The sequence below is a fragment of the Eulemur rufifrons genome, chromosome 1 (genome assembly GCF_041146395.1).
Source record: "Eulemur rufifrons isolate Redbay chromosome 1, OSU_ERuf_1, whole genome shotgun sequence".
Taxonomy (NCBI): domain Eukaryota; kingdom Metazoa; phylum Chordata; class Mammalia; order Primates; family Lemuridae; genus Eulemur; species Eulemur rufifrons.
The window spans coordinates 65605782-65630014 of NC_090983.1; the positions used below are offsets into that span (position 1 = coordinate 65605782).

Genomic DNA, 24233 nt, shown 5'->3' on the forward strand with positions numbered 1-24233 from the left:
TCGGGGCACAAATATTTATTCCAACAAGAAAAGGCTTCTTTCTACTTTTTAAACAAGCTATGCTTATTTTCTATAAACTAATAATTTCTAAGACATTTTCTAATTTGGGAACATTTTCTCATATTTATTCAGCACAGTAGCCAGTGGGGAATTCTGCTGTAATCTCATTTATTCCTTCTGTCAGGGCAGGAGATTTGGAAGTAAAGGAAGGGGTGGGAGAGAGGACATGGGGCCCAGCCCACCGAGAGGCTCCCACCTGCTGGAGGGCACTCCGAGACGCCTCCCAACCACCCAGGAGAGGGCAAGAGCAGAGCAATCCTGTGTCTCACCCATCAGCTCTCGCTCTCCGCTCTCCACAGCGGCCAGGTCAAGACCCTCCCAGCCTCCTTGAACAAATGTGATGCACACACATGCACACTCCACCCCTCACCCCATGCAGGAATCCGCACGTCCCACCTCACAGAGAAAGTGGCCATCAGGAGCAAACACCTGAAACTGTCTTCAACTCCATCCTCACGGTCACCTGCACTGCTACTCATCCAGTCACAGCCACAATAAAGCTAACCCTCCACCTGTGCTCAGGGTGCTGAGATCACAGGCAAAAAAATGCAAGAGAGATGCAGAATCCAACCATTTCTATAGAAAAATATCTATAAGAATTATTGCTCTGGAAAGGATTTATGGGTTTAGTCTGGGTCAAAAGATCAGCCATGGATAGGAGTTACAACCTTATTAGGGTTACACTGAGACCATTAAAAGGACCCAGCTTGGACAATGAGCTACCATTGCATCCCCTTTAGAATGGCTAAAATTTAAATACAAAATGTCACAAAACTGCTGGTGAATTTGTAGGCCAACTGGAACTCTTATACTGCTGGTGGGAATGCAAAATGGTACCATCATTTTGGAAAACATTTGGCATTTCACATCAGGTTAAACACACTATATGACTCAGCCAATTGCACTCCTACGTATTGACTCAGGAGAAATGAAAACTTACGTTTATACAAAAACTTTTACGTACATATTTACAGCAACTTTATTCACAGTCACCAATAACTGGAAACTACCCAAATGTCTTTCACCTGGTGAATGGATAAACTGTGGTATATCCATGCAATGGAATACTACTCTGCAATAAAATGGGTTATTGATACCCACTACAACATGGATAAACCTCAAATGCATTAAGCTAACTGAAAGACACCAGATTCCAAAGGTTATATACTGTGGGATTCCATATCTGACATTCTGAAAAGGCAAAACTAGAGGTTTAGAGAACAGATCAGGGGTTGCTAGGGCTGAGGGGTTGACTACAAAGGAGCAGAATAAGGGAGTATCTGGGGGTGAAAGAACTGGTCTTTATCTTGATTGCAGAGGTACATACACAACTCTGTGCATTGGTCAAAGCTTGCAGATCTGTACAATGACAAAAAAAGTGCATTTTACTCTATGTTAATTAAAAAACACATTTAAAATTTTTTCAATTAAAAAAGGGGCTTGGCTTATGGTGTCCAGCTGTGCAGGAGTACCACCCATATGATACTAGTGATATCCAGTAGCAGGAAGCTCCCAAGTCTCAGGTCCTGGGCAAGATCTCTGACCCACTTAGAGGCAGAGACAGGTAGAGGCCAGCCCCAGCACCTATCATCTCCGTCCACCCTGGTAAGACAGCCCTAATTTTTCACTATTTAAAAGTATCTAATACTTGGAAAGAGACAAAAGAGAGATACTTAGGGTGTCCCTTTAGTGGAGCTGGGTGTTATTTACATAAAGCAGACTCTGCAAGATTACCTTACTATAGATAGATGCGTACATTCTTGATTGAGTTTGGTAATAAGTTTGTCATCACTGGCATAATTTGAGAATATATCTAGCAGAAATTTCTTCTTTTTTTTTTTTTTTTTTTTTTGAGACAGGGTCTCACTCTGTGTTGCCCAAGCTGGAGCACAGTGGCACGATCATAGCTCACTGCAACCTTGAACTGTACTCAGGCGATTCTCCTGCCTCAGCCTCCTGAGTAGCTGTGGCTACAGGCGTGGGCCACCATGACTGGCCTCAGAATTTTTACTGTTTTTATTAATAAAATGTAGTATTTTGGAGTACCTGACTGATTAGCCTTGTGCTTCATACTTGAAATATGCAATTTTTAGCTTTAAGTGAAATTCATTTTTAATTAATTTATAAACATAAGATTTGTAAATTAATTTTAAAGGCTTATGAAAAACCATGTTTTAAAATTTTAACTATAATACACTGGGCAATAATTTGAACCTCTTATCATCAAGTGTACACAAAATGCTGCTCTCAAACATCAAAAGGTTCATCTGAGAACAGTCTCTCCCCTGTGTAAAGTCAGTCTCTCCCTTTCAAATTGCTCAATGGAAGGAGCTCAAGATTCTCTCAAAGAAAAAGAACAAGAAAAAACATTCCCTTAACTCCAAGTCCACCACTGTCTACTTCGTATCCCATAGCTCCTACCCAGCTGGCAAGGCTAGCCATCATGCATTTCTGTTCTCTCAGCTGAATTCTAGAACCTTCCATGTGCTACCACAGTCCTTCTGCCCCCAGAGCACATACACTGTCATCACCTGTATACTTGTCAGCACCCCCAGTGGACTCACTCCTGCGTGTCCCTGGCATCTGTACAGAGACCCTATCTCTCATGTCAGGAACAGTCCAGAACAACAGAGAGGGAGCTGCTGTCAGGCCACACACAAGCATCCTCTAACACCCCCCAGAGTCCTACAGAGCAGGCTTCACCTGAGGCTGAAAGCAAAGGCAGCACAAAGGTTGGGTTTGTGAGCTTGAGGCAATGTCCTTCTCTGACCTCCTTGTTGATGAGCTCACACTTGCAAGCATGTGCTTCCCATTATCTAAAATTCCTCTTGCAAACTTCAAGAGCAGTGGCAAAGCGATATTTTGGGGCTTAGCTGTTATCTCTTCAGAGTCTGAAAAGGACAAATTGCACTCACAGATGCCATAGGTGACCCCTGACATCACTGAGAGGAGGCCGATGAAGAGTCATAGCCACAGCTCTCCTCACACTGAGCCTACTCTCGTCCCCTGCAGGACGCAGGCCATCGGGACCACTCAGCAGCTATCAGTGTGTTGGGGTCAGGACACACCAGAGGGAAGGGTTTCCACATTAAACGGGCTACAGTTTAAATTCTTGCAGAAGTTTTCTTCTTGGTCAAAACCACCACAATTTTACCCGACCTCGCTCTCAAATAGCTAATCAAGATGAACATGAGTTCCTGAATATACACTGATTCATTACAACAAAAAGAATGGCTCCTTCTTGACTTTTTTGAAAAAGCCAACTATAATTCATCTCCAGCTTAGCACCTGCTAATAGTCAGCCAGGTCAGCCACAAGGCCACATTAAATCATCCTCCCAACTCCCCCACCTCCACTGGTTCTGAAGAGGCCTCCAATGGATGCCTCTTCACACTCCAGGGTGAAGATAGCAGCTAAGCCCAGCCTGTCCCACGTTCCCACACATCACAGTGGGCCTTAGCCTGTTCCCCGGCTACTTCCCACACAGGTGTAAACATCTCAGCCATGAGTGCAAAAACATCTGAAAACAGCTGGGGGCAAAGAAGAATGGAATGAGACTAGTAAAATAACACCCCAATCTGCCCATACCAAAGAAAAATAGCTCCAGAAGTCGAGGGTTCCAAGCTGTTCTATTTTTATACCTCAGCTATTAGACAATTTTGAATAATCGGGGGGGGGGGAAGCTCACCTCAAGACATACGGTAATAGTTAATATGCCAAAAGAAATAACTACAGAGATTTTTTAATGTGTTTACTTTTTATGTAAGCCTGGTCATGTATAAAGGCAAAGTCAGAAGGGAGCCTCTAAGAACTTAAAATATTTTATTCTTTTTAATAGTACTTTAAGCTACTAGAATGGCATGCAGATCAAGTAAGACTGTGGTCCCCAAACCCCAGTCCGTGGCCTGTAGGAACCGGGCTGCACAGCGGGAGGTGAGCCGTGGGTGAGCAGCAAAGCTTCACCTGTATGTACAGCCGCTTCCCATCCCTTGCAACGCCACCTGAGCGCCACCTCCCGTCAGATCAGCAGCCGCATTAGATTCTTATGGGAGTGCAGACACTACTGTAAACTCGGCAAGCGAGGGATCTAGGTTGTGAGCTCCTTAGAAGAATCTAAGGCCTGATGATCTGAGGTGGAGCTGAGGCAGTGATGCTAGCACTGGGGAGTGGCTGCAAATACGATCATTAGCAGAGAGGTTGGACTGCACAATAGATGTAATGCACTGGAATCATCCAGAAACCATCCCTTCCCCCGCCCCAGTCTGTGGGAAAACTGCCTTCCATGAAACGGGTCCCTGGTGCCATAAAAGCTGGGTACCGCTGAAGTAAAGTCACAGGACTCGGCAGAAATCGCTCCTAGAATACGCTGCTCATTCATCATCAACCACAAGGTGGAGCTGCTTCAATGCTAATTCCAGACGCACAGCCTGGCTAGAGCAGTTTCTTCACCATCATGGCAACAGTGCTTGCATCTGTTAGGAGCGTGAAGTCCGGAAATGCTTTTTCTTTAAGGTTTCAGGTAACATACACATGGTTAACAGTCTATATTGAGGAATTAAACCACTGTGGCAGCAATTCCCTGCCCCCATTTTAGGCCCAATCTAAAGCCCCTACAAAGACCGATCTCAGCCCCAGTTAGAGCCAACAAGGCAACAAAGTGGGGCAGAAAAGTATTCCTGAATTATATCAAAGTGCAACACTGGAAGTTCATCTACCTTTGAACCCATGCTAATATGAATAAATGGGAAAGAATAAACAAATCTCCCATGTGGAAAAATTCTAAACAATGTATACAGATAATCCCTCTCAAGGAGGGGGAGCCTAACTCCCCACCCCTATGTGTGTGCCGTGCACACTGACCTCCTTCTGGAGAGGACAGCACACTCCACGTACAGTACGTATGCATATGGATACATACACTTTCATACATGGAAGGGAAGGGGAGGAAAAAGAGTAACTTTACCATGGAGAAACCAGGCAACAACTGCCTCAGCCAGGTGATCAAGATAAACATGAACAGTGATAAGTCACATTGCTACTATGTTCCATCAACACGATGTGGTGAGAAGGCACTTCACTTCTGTGGCTTCTGCCCGGAAATCTGTAACTCCATCTAAACATGAGAAAAACACCACACAAATTCCAATACAGGGGCATCCTACAATATACCAGACCAGTCTCCTCTAAACTGTCAAGGTCATCAGAATAAGGGAAGTCTGAGAAACTCACAGCCAAAAAGAGTCTAAGGAGACATGACAACTAAATGTAACATGGGATCCCGGAACAGCAAAAGGACATTGGGTGTGAACCAATATATGAACAAAGTACAGACTTCAGTACTTTGAAGTAATGAATCAATGAATATTGATTCATTAATTGTGAAAAACATATCCTATATCCTACTAATGTTGTATGTTTGTAACAGGGGAAACTTAGTATGGGGTATATGGGAACTCTCTATTCTTTGTGACTTCTCTGTAAATCTAAAGCTATTCTAAAATAAAAAGTTAATTAAAAATAAAAGTTCATCCAAGGCTCAAATGTAACAATTAATAAGAAGTGCCTTCACATACATAAGGAGCCCTTTACCTTCTATGTTGAAGTATTTGGACTGTGTTCCTGACAGTCCCTTGACACTTGTCAGAGAGGAAAGTGAAGCAGAAAAACACTGCTTCACTGAAGGTCATGTGAAGGACAATGGCGGGAACACAGAGGTGGTGGCTTCTGTGCCATCTGTACCTTCTGAGAGTGATCTGATCTAAGGCTGCTGTTCTGGGCGGCAGTGAAGGAAAATGACTGACACTTTGGAATCAAACGGAGGTTCAAATCCCAGTCAGCCATCAGCTAGCCGTCTCACCTTCAGGAAAGTTACCTAAACTCTTGGGGCTCTCCATCGCTGTAAATGGGGCTGGTACCTACACCTCAGGGCTAACGTGTTTGTCATGTGTCTAGCACATGGTAAGTACTGAACAAATGCTAAGTTTCCACTGCTCCTTTCCTTTCCTCTGAGGCAAAAATCACGTTGACAGAGTATGGCCCAAGGGCCACAGAGCACCACTGAGTGTTTTTATAAATAAAATGTTACTGGAACGGAGCCATGACCATTCATCTACGTGTTGTCTACGGCTCTGTGCCACAATGGTGAGTCAAATAGTCGCAACAGAGACTGAGTGGCCCTCAAAACCTAAAATATTACTATCTGGCCCTTGACAAAAAAGTTTGCTGACTCTGTTCAAAGGTCGTCAGTTACCATATTTCCAAGGCAAACAGACACTTGTCCTTATCTTACTTGACCTTCACAGCTTCTGCCTAGGATGTCACATCTTGAAACCCTTCCTCTTCCTTTGAGGCTGGCAATCTGAGCTCAGGCTGCGCACCTCCAACTCCTAGGTGCTTTTCACAAACAAGGTTCCGTGGAATATCCAAAGTTCAAGATGTGCACAGTCAAGCTATTCCATAGTGCAGTTAATTACACCAGCACCTACACCCCCAGTAGGCCAGAAACAGCATTACCAGGAATCCTAGGACCAACCGGGGTTGACATTCCACCTTTCAGAGCCTTAGAATCTTTGCCAAAAATACAGCAATGAGTCCCACCTTGAAAATACCATAAAAATTAAATTGGGAAAAAATGTGAAGCCACTAGGCACAACATTTTTTGAATCTGGATGCATCCAGAAAACCAAGCTGGAGTTTAGCAAGCTTCCCAACTGGTCAAGAATGAGTTAAGGGTATGACAAGATATAGATCCCCTCTGCTCTCTGGACTGCTGGGCAGAGCCTAGAGCAGTCCCAGTGGACAGATCATTTAACCCAATTGCTATACAAATATTTCCTATATATGCCACAATATAAAAAGGGCTGGGAAGCCCTTGCCCCGAGCCATTCTGCACTTTTCTTCCTTCCCTAATTCTGACATACAAACAGGTCACTACAACCTAATGATTCTTTTTCATAAAACTTTTTCAAATCAACCCACATACCTCACTGCACTCCCCTCCGCCACAGTAGAGATTTAAACCATTGTATTTCAGGGGAATCACGACAAGAGTCCCAACCATTCTCCTCAACTCCAAGATGGCCTGTACACAGCAGTTAGCATCCTAAAACCCAAATCTATTTATTTCATCCCTCTGCTTACAATGGTCAAAGGACAGCAGCGCCAAAAGAATAAAATCCTTCCTGGCTCCCACCATATTTCCACCCTCATCTCTGATGCCACCGACCCTACTAGGCCTTGTAAGCTCCGGCCACCGCAGCACGCTCGCTCACATTTCCGTGTACGCTCTGGATGTCATGTGGGGCCGTTCCGTCCCTACCGGACAGTCTTTTCACCCAGCCCGACTCCTGGAAACTCCTGTTTGCCATGTAAGTCCTAACTCACCCTTTAGGAACTTCTTCCAACGTCACACACCAGGGAGCCTTGCCAGCCTCTGAAAGGGGAGTCTCCCTCTTCTCCTTGAGGGTCACGGTGCCTTGCAGACACTTCAACGCCTTGAGAGTTGTCATCTGTAAGCTGGGAGGTTCCCAAAGCATACAGCCTAAGTATTTATTTACTTTTACATCCACCTCATCTCTACCCTAGAGCCCAACACATAGCTGGTGCTCAATAAACCAACAGAAAACAAATGTTTATGGAACCTCAGGAAGTTATTGAGTGAAAGAAAGATTCAGGTGACTCAGAGTGCCTCTGAGGCTGTTCAGAAAAATATCAGTGCCAAAAACAGTCACATCCACCTACACAGTGTCCCCTTATGGTGAAAGGGATCCTGGAACAGTCTCTTGCCAGCTTAGCTGCCAATAAGTCCAGGAGAGCTGGAGAGAGAAAGAGCCCTTCAGAGAACCACAGCATAAAAAGGAACTTTATTTTTAAAGGCCAAAGGGCATGTAAACTAAGAATTTCCAGTTTGAGAGGAAGAAACAGGGAAACTAAACCACAAAAATAATGAAAGGGTGTCAAAAGTGCAAATAAAATAGTGATTCTCTTAAGCAATCTGATAGACGTTTCACATTTCAGGGAAAACATGTTGACCTAAACAGGTTGTCTTTATTTTTTTCCCTTCTGTGTATCACACAGAAATCTACCAGCAGCAGTATCAATAAGTCAAGGTTTCAGGCTACATGTAAGATTTTTTTCCCCCTGCCTTAAAAGGACCTGTTATTTTTCAATTGCTTATTAAAATATCACAAACTATTAATATAAGAAAAATAAAGTGTACAGTAAAACCTAAAATCAAGTAAATATTACATCCTCGGAAACTGTTTAACAGGTGTTTGCTTGACCTGGCCTACTGATGTCATTTCTTCCTGAGAATCTTACAGGGCCCAGGTGGTCACGGTGAAGCATCTCTTTACAGTCAGGCCAGATCTGCTCTCCCCTCAGGACAACACTCAGATGCTGGGTGGTTTCCCTACCTTCACTCCCAAAATCTTTGGTATCAGCTTGTTTTCTTGTGAATTGCTTCTCACACTCCTCTAAAACTCAGTTACTAGTGATTTTTATTACTTTCAATAAAAGCTACAATAGGATCAAAAATAAATAACATAAGGCATTTGGCTGCAAGCAACACACACACAAGACAGGAAATGAAAACCAATTAAGTCTCTGGCAAGAGCAAGACCCTTCCCACAGAAACTGTAGATGGGTCCGCTCATGCACAAAGCCATGCCCAGAATTTACAAACCCAAATCCAAATATCAGCAGTTTGAATGGTTTCATCAACATTTACTAACCCAAGTCCAAATATCAACATTAGGTCTTAAAGGTCCCTGCACTGAAGCAGTGGTGCCTTCTGTCCTCCAGGCCAGAAAGACTCAAGTCCAACGAGGACAATACAGGAGACAGGACGACAAAGGGCAGGAGTGAGTGACCTGATCTCAGAGGTCAGGGCCAGTCTGATGTAACACGGCAACAGCAGCAGCATTTCTCCAGCACGTTCTGGGAGCCAGGCGCTACACAAACATTCTCTCTAATCCTCTCAAAGACCTATTTGGTAGACAATTTATTCTCACTTCCAGATGAGGAAACCAAGGATTAGAGACATTAGTCTAAGGAAACAGAGCTACTAAGAACAGAGACTTGGGATTGAACCCTGGTCTGTCTTCCCACGATACAACATAGCCTGGGTAGAAAAGGCATAGTATATAGAAGTTCAAGTTTACCTAATGCAGGTAAGACCTGCTTAGACCTCATAAGCTCTTTAAAAACCATATCACTCAGAGAATCTTTTACATGTCTACATTCAAATTTTCGTGTGTGGGTATACATATATATACATTTTAGTGCATATTCATTCAAATCTTAGAGAATATACAAACCTGCTCTAACAGAAATTGTATAACTAGAAAAAAAGTTGGCAATTATTTTGTAAAAATTTTTTCAATAAAGGAAATCCCTAAACAGGAGATTGCAGTCTGTGGACTGCTTCTCACCTTCTTCTAAAATTTGGTTACTTGTATTCTCACTGGTTGATCTTTACCACTTTCAGTAAAAGCTACAATAGGACCAAGAATAAATAAGGCCTCTAATTTCTGTATCAAATATTAACACTAGTAGACTCTAATGTGTACAACGAGCCATATATTTTCTTGTGATTACCTAAGACCCTCAACATCCTAGTTCTATATCCAGAGTCCTATGAAACATCAAACCACCCAAGACAGGAATATCCCTAATACTTGCTATGAACTCAGAGGACACTTCTTGCTGGCATTATAGTGGAGTTGTATCCGGGCAAAATGACCTCACTTGCAAGGAGGAGGAGGCATAGAAGGTGGAGGAGGGGGAGAAGGAAGAGACGTGGCCAACTGTGGCACAGTCTCAACTGCTGGTCCCTCAGCCAGTCTCAGCCCCACATGCCCCTCACATGATGGGATTATGGTGTACAAAGCACATGTTTCTGGTACAGTGTAGTCCTAAGTACAAGCTATCTACTTCATCTGGTGCTCATCCAAATAAACAATCTGTTTTAATGGCAGAAGGAAAACGGCTGTGTCATCAAGAGACGGTATATCTGCACATGGCATTTATGAGCCATTTAAGGGATGTTCAAGGGTGACCTGACAAAGGCTTCTGCCTCAAGGGCTGACTTTATCATTTACCTGCATAAGGAGCAACTTTGTGACTCTGCTCTCTTGCATGGTTTGAAACGATACACAACTGTCTGCTAAACTTCCACTCATTGCTTGGAAAGCAAATCCAGACCACATTGGAGCATTTACTCTCCACCAGCTTCACAAACCACAGGCTCTCGTTTCCAGAGACGGCACATAGCAGCTTCACAAATTACCGAGGCAGGGCACCGCCAGCCATCCTACTACCTTTTTGCTTTACTTAAATTTCTCTTTTCTGCCCCAAACCATTGCTTAGACCTTTTTACTAGCACCGCCAGTTCTAAGAGCTGGCTTCCTTTACAAGGCAATTTTATGTACATACCATTTGAATCACTTCACATGAATCATGTGCAAACCAAGAGAAGATGAATAACCCAAGTGGTTGGCGGCAGAGCTGGAGTGGAACCCACTGCGTTACACTGCTTTCATGTCCTCTCGCAGGGAACAAAGCCTGGCGGGGGGCAGTGTTGCACATCAAGACAGCACGTGCTTGCCAGAAAACACAGATCTGAGGGTGGAATCCCACTGGAGGGCATCTGGCTAAGGACGGAGAATCCAGGGGGCTGATAACTGTGGGGACCCACTCATGGCCGCTGAGTCAGATGAGAGGAGCTGAAGATGGGCTCCAAGGCAGGTTACATCGAAATCGCAGCCACGACAGCTACACTTTACAGTTTCCATCTCACTGAGATTTTGCTTCCCCCATGTCTTAGGTTCAGACTGCTGTAATAAAAATAGCACAGACTGGGCGGCTTAAATACAATTTATTTCTCATAATTTGGAGGCTGGGAAGTCCAAGATCAAACCACCAGCAGATCCAGGGTCTGGAGACAGCATCTTCTCATTGTATAGTAGCACTTTCTTATTTGCAGAAGATTCGTTCCAAGACTCCCGGTGGATGTCAGAGACCAAGGATACCACTGAACTCTGTATATACACTATGTTTTTTCCTGTACAGACGTCCCTTACTTGCAGCAAATGGCTTGGTGTCCCTCATTGCAGGGAATCTCTTGCTGAAGTTTTTATACAGGCTCAAAGCCTTCTGGTGCAACATGGAACATGTTTTCTGTTCTTGTCTCCAACTCACAAATTTAATGCCTTTTCCATCTTTGCTAAGCCCTCATCATGCACTGTGGCTGTAACCTTTGCAGTTTGAGGTGTGACAGCAGTACTAGCACACCTCATGAACTGCTTTTTCCTTCTTCACCATTTCACAGATGAAAGACTCATTCTTATTGTAGATCTTAGAAACCTCAGCATACAATGGTTTTTCTTTATTAACTCAAGAATTTTCACCTTTTCACTTAAAGGAAGCACTTTATGTGCTTCTTCGGGTATGCCAAAGCTTTGGCATATCCGAATTGCCAGCATCACTTCTCTCGTGCTTGGGGGCCATTAGTTACTCGAACACATGCACTGCAATACCCCGACAGTTGACCTGGTAACCGAGACAGCTCCTTGGGGACTAACTGTTGGGAGCGTCTATAGCATGGAGACACCGGACAAAGGGATGATTCCTGTCCCAGGTGGGACAGGGTGAGATTTCAGCACACTACTCAGAACACTGCACAATTTAAAACTTATGCTTATTTCTGGAATTTTCCATTTAATATTTTTGGATCTAGGTTGACTTCAGGTAACTGCAACCTCTGAAAGCAAAACTGTGGGTAACAGTTTCCTCACATGGCTAATACAGAGTGAGCTCTAGCCTCTTTCTCTTCTTTTTAATCTCACCATGAGGGCTCTACATAGCCTCGTGACCTCATCTAAACCTAACTACCTTCCAAAGACCCCATCTCCCGATACCATCCCATTAGAGGTCAGGGTTTCAACATACAAATTTGGGGGGACAAAAACATGCAGTCCCAAACACCCCATAAGAGAAGCACCATTATTACTCCATCTCCCAGATGAGGAAACACCTGCAACTTGTCCAAGCACACCAGGCTGGGAAGCGAACCCAGTTCTGACCTGGGACTGGTGGTGGACAAAGACAGACTGCATCTACCAGCACCCTTCATAACTTGGTGAGCTGAACCAGAGTCCTACCAGTTCCTGACTCAGGGTGGAGAATTTACTCTCCCAGGCTCTTTAAAAGAGGAGCTCATTATCTGCACTCAGGACCTGTGACCAATAAAGACAATTTTGTTGATAGTGGAAGTGACAAGGAAAGCCTATCTCTTTGGAAGAGTATTTCCTAAATTACATTTCTCAGAGCCCTGGTGCAGAAAAGAGTTCCACGTGTGATACTGTCAGCTACTCTAGATAGGCCCCTGCCCGAGGCAGGGCTTACTGGTTTTAGTGCTTCAGGCCCTAATAATGAAGACTTTCCTGAAGATACCAGTTTTACTTTTGTAAGATACTCTAGTTCTTACTGGTCCCTCTCTTCTAGAAATCACCATCTATGATCCCCTTGGTTTCTCAACTCCAGGCTATGCACACCCCTGCCCTCTGCCTGGAGCAGGGCCGGCCGGCCAGCCCTGCCAACAGACACAGAGGCTCATACACACGCAGTGGCCTCACAACAAATTTGAGGATTCAAACCGGAATGTCAGTTTCTCTTTCCTGTTTATTTCTACTTTACATTAACATTCATGGATGCTAAACACAGAATAATAGCCTCCATGGGCTTCTGTGACTTCTGTGTTTCTCAGTAAATCAGAAATGATCAAAGAGATTACCACCACCACTGCCCTGCCCCCCTCTATTTTCTTTGAGGTAAAAACATTCATTTCTGAGCATGGCACTGGGCTTCCTCCAGCCACCATCTGACACCGCCACAGGGTGCAGCTGACACTGCTGTAAAGTGTGACTGGATAAAACCTCCACTCATCATTAACTGCAGGTGGCGGGAAACAGGCAGCAAAAATGCCAAAAACCTAAGAAAATGGAAGAGAGAGACGGGAGCACAGGAAAGCAAGGATGAGAGGCTGCTGATAAACCCAGTTTAAAATATACTCACTGCCTGGTGACAGCAAAGCCCCTAGAGGGAGGTTGGGCCTTAAAGCATCACTTCTCTCTAGATATGGAGAAAGGTACGCTCCCAGCTTTATAATCGTAAGGTACTGTTACATTTAAATTGCTTATGTGTACATTACTATTTTCAACCAATCACATGGAGCTGATGAACATGGAATGATAAAACCCTATTCATTTTAACAGTTACTTACCTGTGCCCCATCACCAGGATAAAGGCAGTGATTTGATCCTGAAGAAATGATTGGATCCTGTTTTCAGGGCTCCCAAGGGGAAACAGACGAGACTCAAAGACAAGACTTCTGTCCTTAAGGAGCTCATAAAATGTCAGAGCAGAGAAGTGCAATAAAAGGTTATGCAGAGGGAAGAGGAAACACAATGCTACAGGTGTTTGGAGCAAGAAGAGGTTACTTCTCACCTAGGGAAAAGGAGAGACACAAAGGAAGGCTGGATGAAGCAAGAGATGCAAGCCACATGTGAGGTCAACTCCGAGGGAGAAAGTTCTGACCCAGGACATAGGGAAGAGAATGAGCAAAGGGGGAAGGTGACAGCAGGGCTGGTCTAGGGCACAGCAATGATTTGGTCAACAGAAGACCATTCAGCTGGATGCAGTGGTGCGTGGCTATAGTCCCAGCTATGCGGGAGGCTGGGGAAGGACTGCTTGAGCACAGGAGTTCTGGGCTATAGTGCGCTATGTCAATCGAGTCTAAGTTTGGCATCAATATGGTAACCTCCTGGGAGCAGGGGACCACTCAGTTGTCTAAGAAGGGGAAAACCCGCAGGCCAGGTTGGAAACAGAGTGGGTCAAAACTCTCATGCTGATCAATAATGGGATCACGCTTGTGAATAGCCACTGCACTCCAGCCTGGGCAACATAATGAGACCTTATTTAAAAAAAAAAAAAAAAAAAAAAAGACCACTCAATGGGAAAAGAATAGTCTTTTCAATAAGTGGTACTGGGGCAACTGGTATCCACATGTAAAATAATGTAAAAGGTCCGTACTTCGCATTATACACGAAAAATTAATTCAAAATGGATCACAGACCTAAATGTAAGAGTCAAAACTATAAAACTCTTAAGAAAATGGGTGTAGGTCTTTGTGACTTTGGATTAGGCAATAATTATTAGAACATGACATCAAAAAATATAAATTCATAATAAACAAATTGGACTATATAAAAATTAAACACTTTTGTATTTGAAACAATACGATCAAGAAAGTGAAAAAGACTATCTTCAGAATGGAAGACAATATTTGCAAATCATGTATAAGGAACTTATATCCAGAATATAAAAAGAACTCTTAAAATTTAATAAAACTACAATGAAATTCACATGCACTAAAATGGCTCTAATAAAAAAGACAGTAACAAGTGTCGGCAAGGTTATAGAGAAATTGGAAAACTTATACTCAACTGGTAGTAATGTAAAATGCTGTAGTCACTTTAAAAAATAATCTGGCAGTACCTTAAAAGGTTAAACAGAGTTACCATATGATTCAGCAATTCCACTAGTAGGTATTAATATAGACTCAAATAAAAATGAAAACATATGTCCATATAAAAATGTATACACAAATGTTCATAACAGCATTATTTATAATAGCCTAGAGTGGAAACAACCCAAATGTCCACTGATTGAAGAATGTATAAACAAAATATGGTATATACATACAATAAAATATTATTTGGTAATAAAACAGAATGAAGTACTGATACATTCCAACACATGAACCTAGAATACATTATGTTCTGTAAAAGAAGCCAGTCACAAATGGCCACATATAATCCCTTTTACTTGGAATGCCCAGAATAGGCAAATCCATAGTGATAGAAAGTAGCTTAGTGGTTGCTGAGGGCTGGGCAGCAGACAGTGAAGAGTAGCTGCCTTTGCTAGGAGGAATGTGGAGTGACTACTAGGGAGTATGGGGTTTTTGTGTTTTTTCTAATTTTTAAGGAGAGATCAAAATGTTCTAAAATTAAGACTGTGGTGATGTTTGCACAACACTGTAGATATGTTTTAAAAAACACTGAACTGTAAACTTCAAATGGTTGAATTATATGATATGTAAATTATATCTCAATAAAGCTGTTTTTTAAAAATGCAACAGGATAAATCACAATGGAAAAATATATAAATTTGCCTTGAAAAAATGAAAAATTTCTGTGAGTCATAAAACATTATAACCTAATTACACAGAAAATGATGAACCAGGAAAAAAATTTTTTATAGCATACATACATGACTGATGGCCTTAAAACAAACAACAACAAAGCTGTGATAATTCAGTAAGAAACACATATTGCCCCAGTAGAATAAAGGACAACTAGCACCAAAATTCCCAAAAGAAAAAATGACAAATGACCAATAATTACATAATAATTCATCCTCAAAGTTAATCAAGTAAGTTTTGACCTAGTAATCCCACTTTTATAGTCTATCTGATGATAATGTCAGAGATGCCTTCAAACTTTAAAATATAAGAATGTTCTTTCACTCTTCTTTAGAAAACAGGGAATCTCTTACCTGTCCAATGTCAGGGGAATGGTCAAATGCATTATTGTTGTTTATGTACTACAGGAACAAAGTGGGGAATACCATCAAAAGTGGCTGCCTTTGGTGGAGTACAGACGGAATCAAGACTTATTGTGTGATTATTTTGTACATTTTTGTAATGCATTTTTACCCTCAAATGTATCTAAAATTTAGAACATAAAGTATACGTGGACTTACCCTCACTGAAAAGGAATTATAAGAAATAATCACATATTTCTTGTCAGTGGTTCTCAAACTTTGCTACACATTAGAATCACTGGGAGGCCTTTTAAAAATTCCAACGCCCACACCATACTTCATATGCATTAAATCAGAATCTCTGATGGCAGGACCCAGGCATCAGTACTCTTTAAAAAAAAATTCCTGGGGTGATTCCAGGGTATAGTCAAATTGTATATGGGTGAACCAGGACTCATCAGCAAGGGAAACAAATGGACCCAAAGGTGCTTAGGTTCGAAGTAGACCAAATACATACACGCCAGTTCCATCTGTGAACACGTTTTAAGAAAAACAGCAGAAAATGTGTGCATCACGTTCACAGCAGGGCAGAACGCTCTCCTAGTCACCACAGCAGGAGGAACTGTCCTTGCTGAAGGTCAGATGCCTGACTGTGGTCCCAACCACTCAGAAGTGAAAGCAAGGACCAGAATCAGCTGATTCTACAAGGAGAAATAGGACTGCGCATTTCCTGTGCTCTTCTCCACGTCCCAAGCAGCAGCCTCACAGACGCATGTGTGCACAAGTCTAAGCCTATGGCCTCCTCCACGCATGAAACCAGAACACAAACTCATTTACTTATTTATAGCTCACGTGTCAATAATGTACAGGCAGAACAACAACACAGTCTGGCACAGGAGAATGTGCTGGGAACAGAATGGGAAGATCAAGCTCTACTAATAACTTGCACGAATTTGGGGCAAGTTCCCTAATGACTGGGAGGTCTTTGCTTCCACATCTGCAAAGGGGCCTGGACAGGATGTGCTCTGGAGGCCTTTCCAATTCCAACATGGCTGTGATCCTCTGTGATCTCTATGATCCTCACCATGTAGCTAAAACTGGAAGCCAGCTCAGTGTTTTTCTGACCATGAACTTGATCTGACTCAGCTGTGATAATTCCCCTGACACAGTATCGTGGAAAGAAAGAAAATGGAAATTGAGAAGTGCAGACAGAAGGGAAGTTCAAAAGGCGGCGGCTACGGAATTACTTCTCTCGGTCTCTTCTTAAAATGTTCAGTAGTCCACATTTAGGCCTGACAAAGCACTATGCATTTAGACTCTTCCCAGAAGATGTTAACTTCAAAAAGAAGCCTCTCAAAGAACGCTGGAGGGAATGTGAAATCAATACAGCCTTTCTGGAAAGCAGCTTGGCAATAAATATCAAGATTCCTTATAAATGCAGGCCGCTTAGTCCAGTAGTTCCACTGCTGGGAACCTGCCACCCTTGAGCAGATATCAGAGATGTGTGTAACAATCGCTGGACAAAAATATTTATATCAGAGGTTCTGGACACAGTTGCACGACAGTGTGAATGTAATTACTACTGAACTGTACATTTAAAAACGGTCAATATGGTAAATTTTATGTTACATGTATTTAACCACAATTTTAAAATTCACACCAGTAATAGCAAAAACAAAACAAAACAAAACATCTTGGCTCACGCAACAATGTTTAAAAATTGAAAATAATGTCAATATCCAACAACTAGTGGTGTAAAAATCAATTATAGAATATTGATCTTCACCACGTTTTTGGCCAAAAAAAAAAAATATATATATATTGAAACAATGGATAATAAATACCAAGTTTTTCCAGCAAACTGGAAATTGTTCATGATATAATATTAAGTGAAAAAAGGCAGAGCCCGAAAGGTTATATAATGTTGGCTCAGGTTTAGGTGCAGCAGATTTCTTTTAAAAAGACTATAAAAAAATTCAAAATGTTGACAATTGTTCTCTCTCAATGATGGGACTTCCAAATTTTCTGTAAGAAGCATTCTTGTGGGGTAGGAGGCAAGAAAACCACAGCAGACATCATGGTCCAAGAATCAAAGAAATAGTATGACTTCCACTTCACAGCTTGTCAGTTTTGAGGGTTTTTTTCCCCTTAAAGAAACAGAGAGCCAGAGGAGTTTTCAAAACTGCTACACCCAAAATGCCAACTGTGAGACAGAACTGGAACTGGAACCAGCAGAAGTGGAAATGGCTGGCACTTTCCAGTGTCCCCACACAAGCGAGCACAACAGAAGAGCAGTGTCACCCACGTGTCACCATCTGCTGCTGTAGGCCACCACAGTACTGCAAAGGGTTACTTCCCATTCATGCATGACCTTTTGATTGTTTGATAATGGGCTCAAAATGATCTGGGAAATGCAAATACTATATAAAGTAACCAATGATAATGACACTACTAATAAACCACAGGAAATGGGCTCTCTTCTTCTCTGGAAGACAAAAGGATACATTACAAATACTGATGAATTCTTAATCCAAAAAGACTTGCAAAAGCCACAGAACTACTTTAATGGATGCTGGCCCTTGTTTTCATTACCAGAAAATGTTATTTTCCATTTAGAGAAAACAAAAATTTTGAAACAATACTCAGAAAATGGAATCTTCCAACTAGCAGGGAAAAAAATATAACCAAACGGAGGAAGGTGGCAGAAGAGTAAATAAAAATAACTCTTTATTTAAAAAATTTTTTTCTAAAAAATTTTTTTCATTTTTTTAAAATTTAATTTCTTATCTCCTCTGCCCAGTTTCAGCTGTATAAAAATAACAATTCTTAATATAAGCATAATGCAAGAGACTCAACCGTGTAAAATGCAGGGTCACATTATTGCAAGGTTAATGAAATTATCTCTGGGCCACAGTTCCTAAGATCAAGGAGGTAACTGCCAATTGTATGAAATACAAATTTTTATTAATACAGGCTGTGTTGGTCAGAGTGCCTTATCGCAGGGGTTTATAGTGTTTGACCCTTGCTAGAATAATAGTTCCAGTCCCTGACAGTTTCTTGATTAGCATCAATTGGCGAAGAGTTTCTATGCAAACAAGTAAAACAGGTTCCCATCCCTGGTCAGAGCAGGGGTCTGAATGATGACAGGACCCTAGAGCACGACCCCTGGGGTGGAGGGATGGAAGGTGGGAAGTGGCTCCATACCTCTGGGTGCTGCAGACACACTGTATTTACTCTACCTTTAGCAGCAACAGTGCTCGGTTTTTAAATAGATGAATATTTTTAAATCCAGTGCACATTCACAACCATATGTCAACTTCTTTTTTTTTTTTTTTTTTTTTTTAACAGGCAGGTAGAACATTAGGGCTCTGGATGCTTTCCCGACAATATGAATTAAGCAGAAATCTGTGTTGGACACTGTGGAAAAAATATTGTCCACGGTTTGATGTATTCTGAGTCTGCCATTTTTAAGCAGCACCTCTGCCCAAATTAAAATTACCAAGACAATGAAGCCAAATTACCAGTGTGAGACCCTAATTTGCTGCACAAATTTGAGCAGCCCATGAGTACTGCTCTGTTAGAGATTTATCTGCTTAGTTTATTTAATGACCATTTGGACCAAAAACTTCCGAGACGGAGAGTACGTTCTTCAACCCAATAGAAGGTTGACTGTTGCAGAACAGTTGCAGAACTATTAACTTCTTTCTATTCATAAGGCCTTGAAGAGAACTTAGCAGAAATAGATTTCATTCCTATGGAGAAAAACTTTACGATTTATTTTTTCCAAAAAAAAAAAAAAAAAAACCCAAAATCTAATTTGCCCCAGACATATAAGGAGACAAGGCCTTGTCAGGGATTTCTCTGCCCCCAAGCCCGTAGGCTCCTTGAAACCCCTGCCAGGCCATTTACTGCTATCTAAGGTCCCATTAAAACATACATTGAATTGGTTGTTAATAAAATCATATCTGAAATGCAGTCTTCCCTAGAGTCTCTCAGGTGTTCCCCAGTCCTAAGACCCAAACAACACCAAGGCATTTGCAGTAGCACAGACTACAGGAAGGAAATTTGTCCAAAAGGTCAAATCTCTGCACTTGGTGTTACTTTCAATGAGGTCCCTTTAGAATACAGATAGGTTCAGAATTATCACTATTATTTTATATAGATGAGGTATAAAATATATCGCCTGTTCTCAAGCATCAGACAGAGCAAGCACATATTGTTAAAGAAAAGAAAAACCAATTCAGTGATACTTTTTAAAGCATAATAAGGCGGACTTTGTTCAGGGCCATCTCAATAGCTGTGGGGACCACTGCAACAGGATTTTGCAGTCAGGGACAGAGATTGGGCTCAACTCTGAACACAGCGTGGGCAGCAAGTGGGAATTTATAGCCAAGGAGCAGGGTATGGGTCAGTGGATGAAAAATCACTAACAGGATATAGGGGATTCTTGCTGAAGACAGGCTAGGGTGATCAGACTTCACCTGGAGAATGTGAAGGATGAGGAATTTAATCAGACTGGAGGCTGGGGATTCTTGCTAAACTGACTTAACAGGTTTCTTTGCTAAACCGGACTTTACAAGGAAGTGCATAGATGGACCTAGGAGAAGGTTCAAGAGCAAAGCAAAGAATTTTTGTCAATATATATGTTAATTCAGGGAAAAAGGACAAATGACACGGCTGAGAATAAAGAAAAAGTATAATGCTGTGCATAATTTCCAGTAAGAATAATTCCAATCAGGGTAACCCAGCAAGAGAGGCAGTGTGGGAACTATAGTTTGAAGGAAGAGAAGAAATCTGACAAAGAGATATAGCCGTGGGGGAGGGAAAACAGGGAAGGAAGGACATTCCAGGAATTTCCCCAAATACTGATAAACAGGTCAAATTCCTTGGCACAGGAAATCACTTCATACCAAAAAGGTTTCCAAGTTCCAGCTAATGACTGGATTATAAACAATGTTGTCCAAAATAAGAAAATTCTAGAACAATAAAAGATTTTGGACGCCCACCAATACATAGCACCATTTTTAACATTCAAAACCTTAAGGTTTGCCCTCTTTATTTTACCCACACAAAAACCTCAACCAACTATCCACTGAAGGATTCAGAAATAATGCATATGTCATCTCAAGTAATATGAATATATAGGAAACCAGAATAAGATACCAATTTCACAACCCCTGGGGCACATTTTGGATGAATTCCAAATATGTTTACACGCAACTGAGAAGAACCCTTGCACTGGCATATGATCGATTGGACCCCAAAATCCTGCCTTCTTTTTGTTAAGTTAAAAAAAAAAAAAAAAACTCAGCAAACCTTAAAGAACATCCAAGAGATTTTATGATCCCAGGTATGAGCATTTTGGAAAGGCTTTCCTCACATGTGAATCATAGCCTCTCGAGGTTAAGCAATGTTTGGTTTTTCAGATGATGGTAAAAGTAAAGTTGGCAACGCTGAGGGAAGCCAAAATACTGCATGCAAGTAATCCATAAGTCCCTTGCCCCCACCCTTTTACAAGTTTGAGTTTTCATAAAAAATTATAGCTGTTCAAATGCTGGATGATGTAATCAAGTAAAATATATCAGTAGACAACACTTGGTAGTAATAAATACTGTTGTCAGATAACGCTTGCCTAAATCCATAACCTTTAAAGGCACCATATATGAGGTTGGACTATAATCATGTGTCGCTAAACGACAGGGGTATTCCTGAGAAATGCCTCGTTAGGCAATTTCATTGTGCAAATATCAGAGTGTACTTACACAAACTTAGACGTTACAGCCTACTACACACCTAGGCTAATTAGTCTATTGCTCCTAGGCTACAAACCTGTTCAGCATGTTACTGTACCAAATACAGTAGACAACTCTAACACAATGGTAAGTATTTGCATATTTAAACATATCTTAACATAGAAAAGGTAAAAATACTGTATTATATTATTACGGCAATACCCTCATATACGTGGTCCATTGTTGACCCCAAAAAATGTCATTATTCAGTGCATCACTATAATTCATCAGCAAGAAAACAATAAAACTGATGGTTAACATTAGTACTAATAATGAGATCTTGAATCTGTGTAAAAGTCTAGCCTGAGCAGTCCAAATAGTTTATGTAGAGGTTGAACTAAAGGGACAAGTCTGTTGAAACCACACTTTTTTTCTTAAAGAAAAAAAAAAAAAAGATTTCCTTCTTTCAGAAGTTACAGTTACAAAGAAAAAACATTCTCCCAGAAGATTTCTTATGTGCATTAGTTTTGCTTAATTTCAGTACATTAATTAACCAAGACAGCTCATTTGGATACTGTTCTGTTGCGTATTTACCTGGGGATTTTTTGTTTGATCTTGATTGCACCAAGTGAGACTGTCGAGGCAGCAAAGGTGATGAAGGCAGAGACATCGAGACACCTTTGGCCAAGCTCACCCTGTAGGTGTCCTCTGCTGCAGGAAGACTGCTCAAAGAAGAGTCACCACCATGGCCAGGGGGCAGGACTGGAGAAGTCTCCGGACCAAAGTCACCTCCTGGAGTGAAGAGAGAACACCTTAGGTTAGACCATCCATTACAAATTGATGCAAATTTAATTTCTAAGAACTACATTCTTAAAATGTAATTCTTATATACCAGCTATGTGTTGTTTTTAAAAATTATTTTCCCATTATTAAAAATTTTTGCCCCATGAGAAAAAAACTCAAGCTTCACCACTCAAACATCAATCAACTCTGCCACATATCGCTTTCTGCACCACCCCGACTGGTCTAGTTTCATTCTTAACAAAGGGTCCAGAAAGCCACTGATCTGAGATTAGATCAAGATCAAGTATGAATGATCCATAGGAAGCTTTGATTTCAGCTAAAGTAAGGGAGGAGATTTACTGGCCTTACTTACATGGGTATCAGTAGAACAGATTCAGACGCCAACCCTTCCAGACTCCCAGGCCTCCTTGGCTCCTCTCCAATAATAAAAGTCCAAGGGAGGGTCTAGCCCACCTCCTCTTCCCCCCCCAGCACCACCCTCCATTCTCTTATCCCATCTACTACTGCACTCTCCGTAACACAGGGTCCACTCTCCTAAAATTTAACCTCAAACATGCCCCAAAACCATCATGAGATTGGAGCCATGGCTCACTCATTAGGCAGATTCCCCTTAGTGCTCAACCCCTAAATGAACTTGAGGACAAATAAGCTTACTGTTATGAAATTCTAGGGTAGGCAGACCCCTCCAAAAATACAGAGGATGCAATCATAGTGTAGAAAGTACAGAAGAAAGAGAATACCCTGGCTAGGAACAGCCTCCCTAAAAAAACACAGCCAGTCCTCAAGTATTCAGGTAACAGGCTTTTCTCCTATTGCTCCTCCCTACCCATCACCTTCTCCACCCTTGCCCTTAGTATGCACTAAGAAAGAACTGAGGATGTGCAGGGGAAAAAGGTAAGTCATTGTTTTGTTGATTAAATAGCATCTTCAAGCTCTAAATTATGGACAGCAGAATTGGAAAGATACATAGTTTTCCATAAGCCAACCAATCAGCCTTCCTGACTCCAAAAAAATCAAGGACTAGATTTGGGGGGGAAAAAAAAAAAAAAAGATCAATGACAGCTGTCTAGCCAGGTGGGAACTCAATTTTTGCAGACCTGTGTGTACAAGGCTCAAAAGAGATTCAACTCAAACCGTCCATCCAAACTGCATCATTGTGCTTATTTTTCATGTTAGGAGTCATGAGGAAGTAGCAGAGTCATTCCCTTGACAGACTGGGGGCACAGGCTCATGCCTTACTTTTCAAGGCAACTCAAAACAAGCAGAGCTGTGCTCCACAATGGGTAAGTCAGCAAAGCCAGAAAGATAACTTCGGTCGTACCTGGGCCAGCTATGCATAGTTGGGTTTTTTTGTTTTTTTTTTAATAGACAGAGTCTCACTCTATCACCCCGGCTAGAGTGCAGTGGCGTCAGCATAGCTGACTGCAACCTCCAACTCCTGGGCTCAAGGGATCCTCCTGAATCAGGTTCCTGAGTAGCTGGGACTACAGACATATGCCACCACACCCGGCTAGAAGGAGTTTTAATAAACCTGGAAAACCAAAGGATTCATGACTAACTGCCCAAATGACTGGCATTTAAAGAAAAAAAACAAAAAAAACCAACCAGAATTACTAGAAAACCATTACGGGAATTAAAAAACAAGGACATTCGTGCAAATGCCCAAGACAACGCTCTGTATGCAAGGGAGGGAAGCAGGCAGGAGTTAGAGGCACCTTCCCTCCTAGAGTCCATGCAAACAGCAACAGCTCCCACCCTGGGTCCCTACAACTCTCACCCAGCCTGTCTCCCTAGCCAGCACTGGATACACGGGGGCCAGTCTACCACACCGTGCATGAGTCTAGAAGCTCTCAGAAACCAACTCTTGAGGCCTTTAGCTAGTGCATGTAGCTTCCTGGCTGCCCTCCCTTTGCCTGTCAGACAAGGAAATGGCTCCTAAGGCAGAGCTGGGGCTGCACCACGATGCCAACTCCCACTGGGACTAGATGCCCTCCGCCCTGACAAGACTTGTGAAAGCAGAGCGACAGTTGTTTT

At 42.0% G+C, this 24233-nt stretch overlaps 1 protein-coding gene across 4 annotated transcripts in view; it reads right to left on the minus strand.

Annotated features, from left to right (window-relative positions):
* Positions 1–24233, minus strand: part of TANC1 (tetratricopeptide repeat, ankyrin repeat and coiled-coil containing 1) — a 222291-nt gene that overhangs the window by 96231 nt on the left and 101827 nt on the right. For all 4 annotated transcript variants that reach the window (XM_069497146.1, XM_069497197.1, XM_069497105.1 and 1 more), the window contains exon 4: positions 21990–22187. In XM_069497146.1, coding sequence (XP_069353247.1) covers positions 21990–22187 — 198 coding nt within the window. The remainder of the gene's footprint in view (positions 1–21989; positions 22188–24233) is intronic.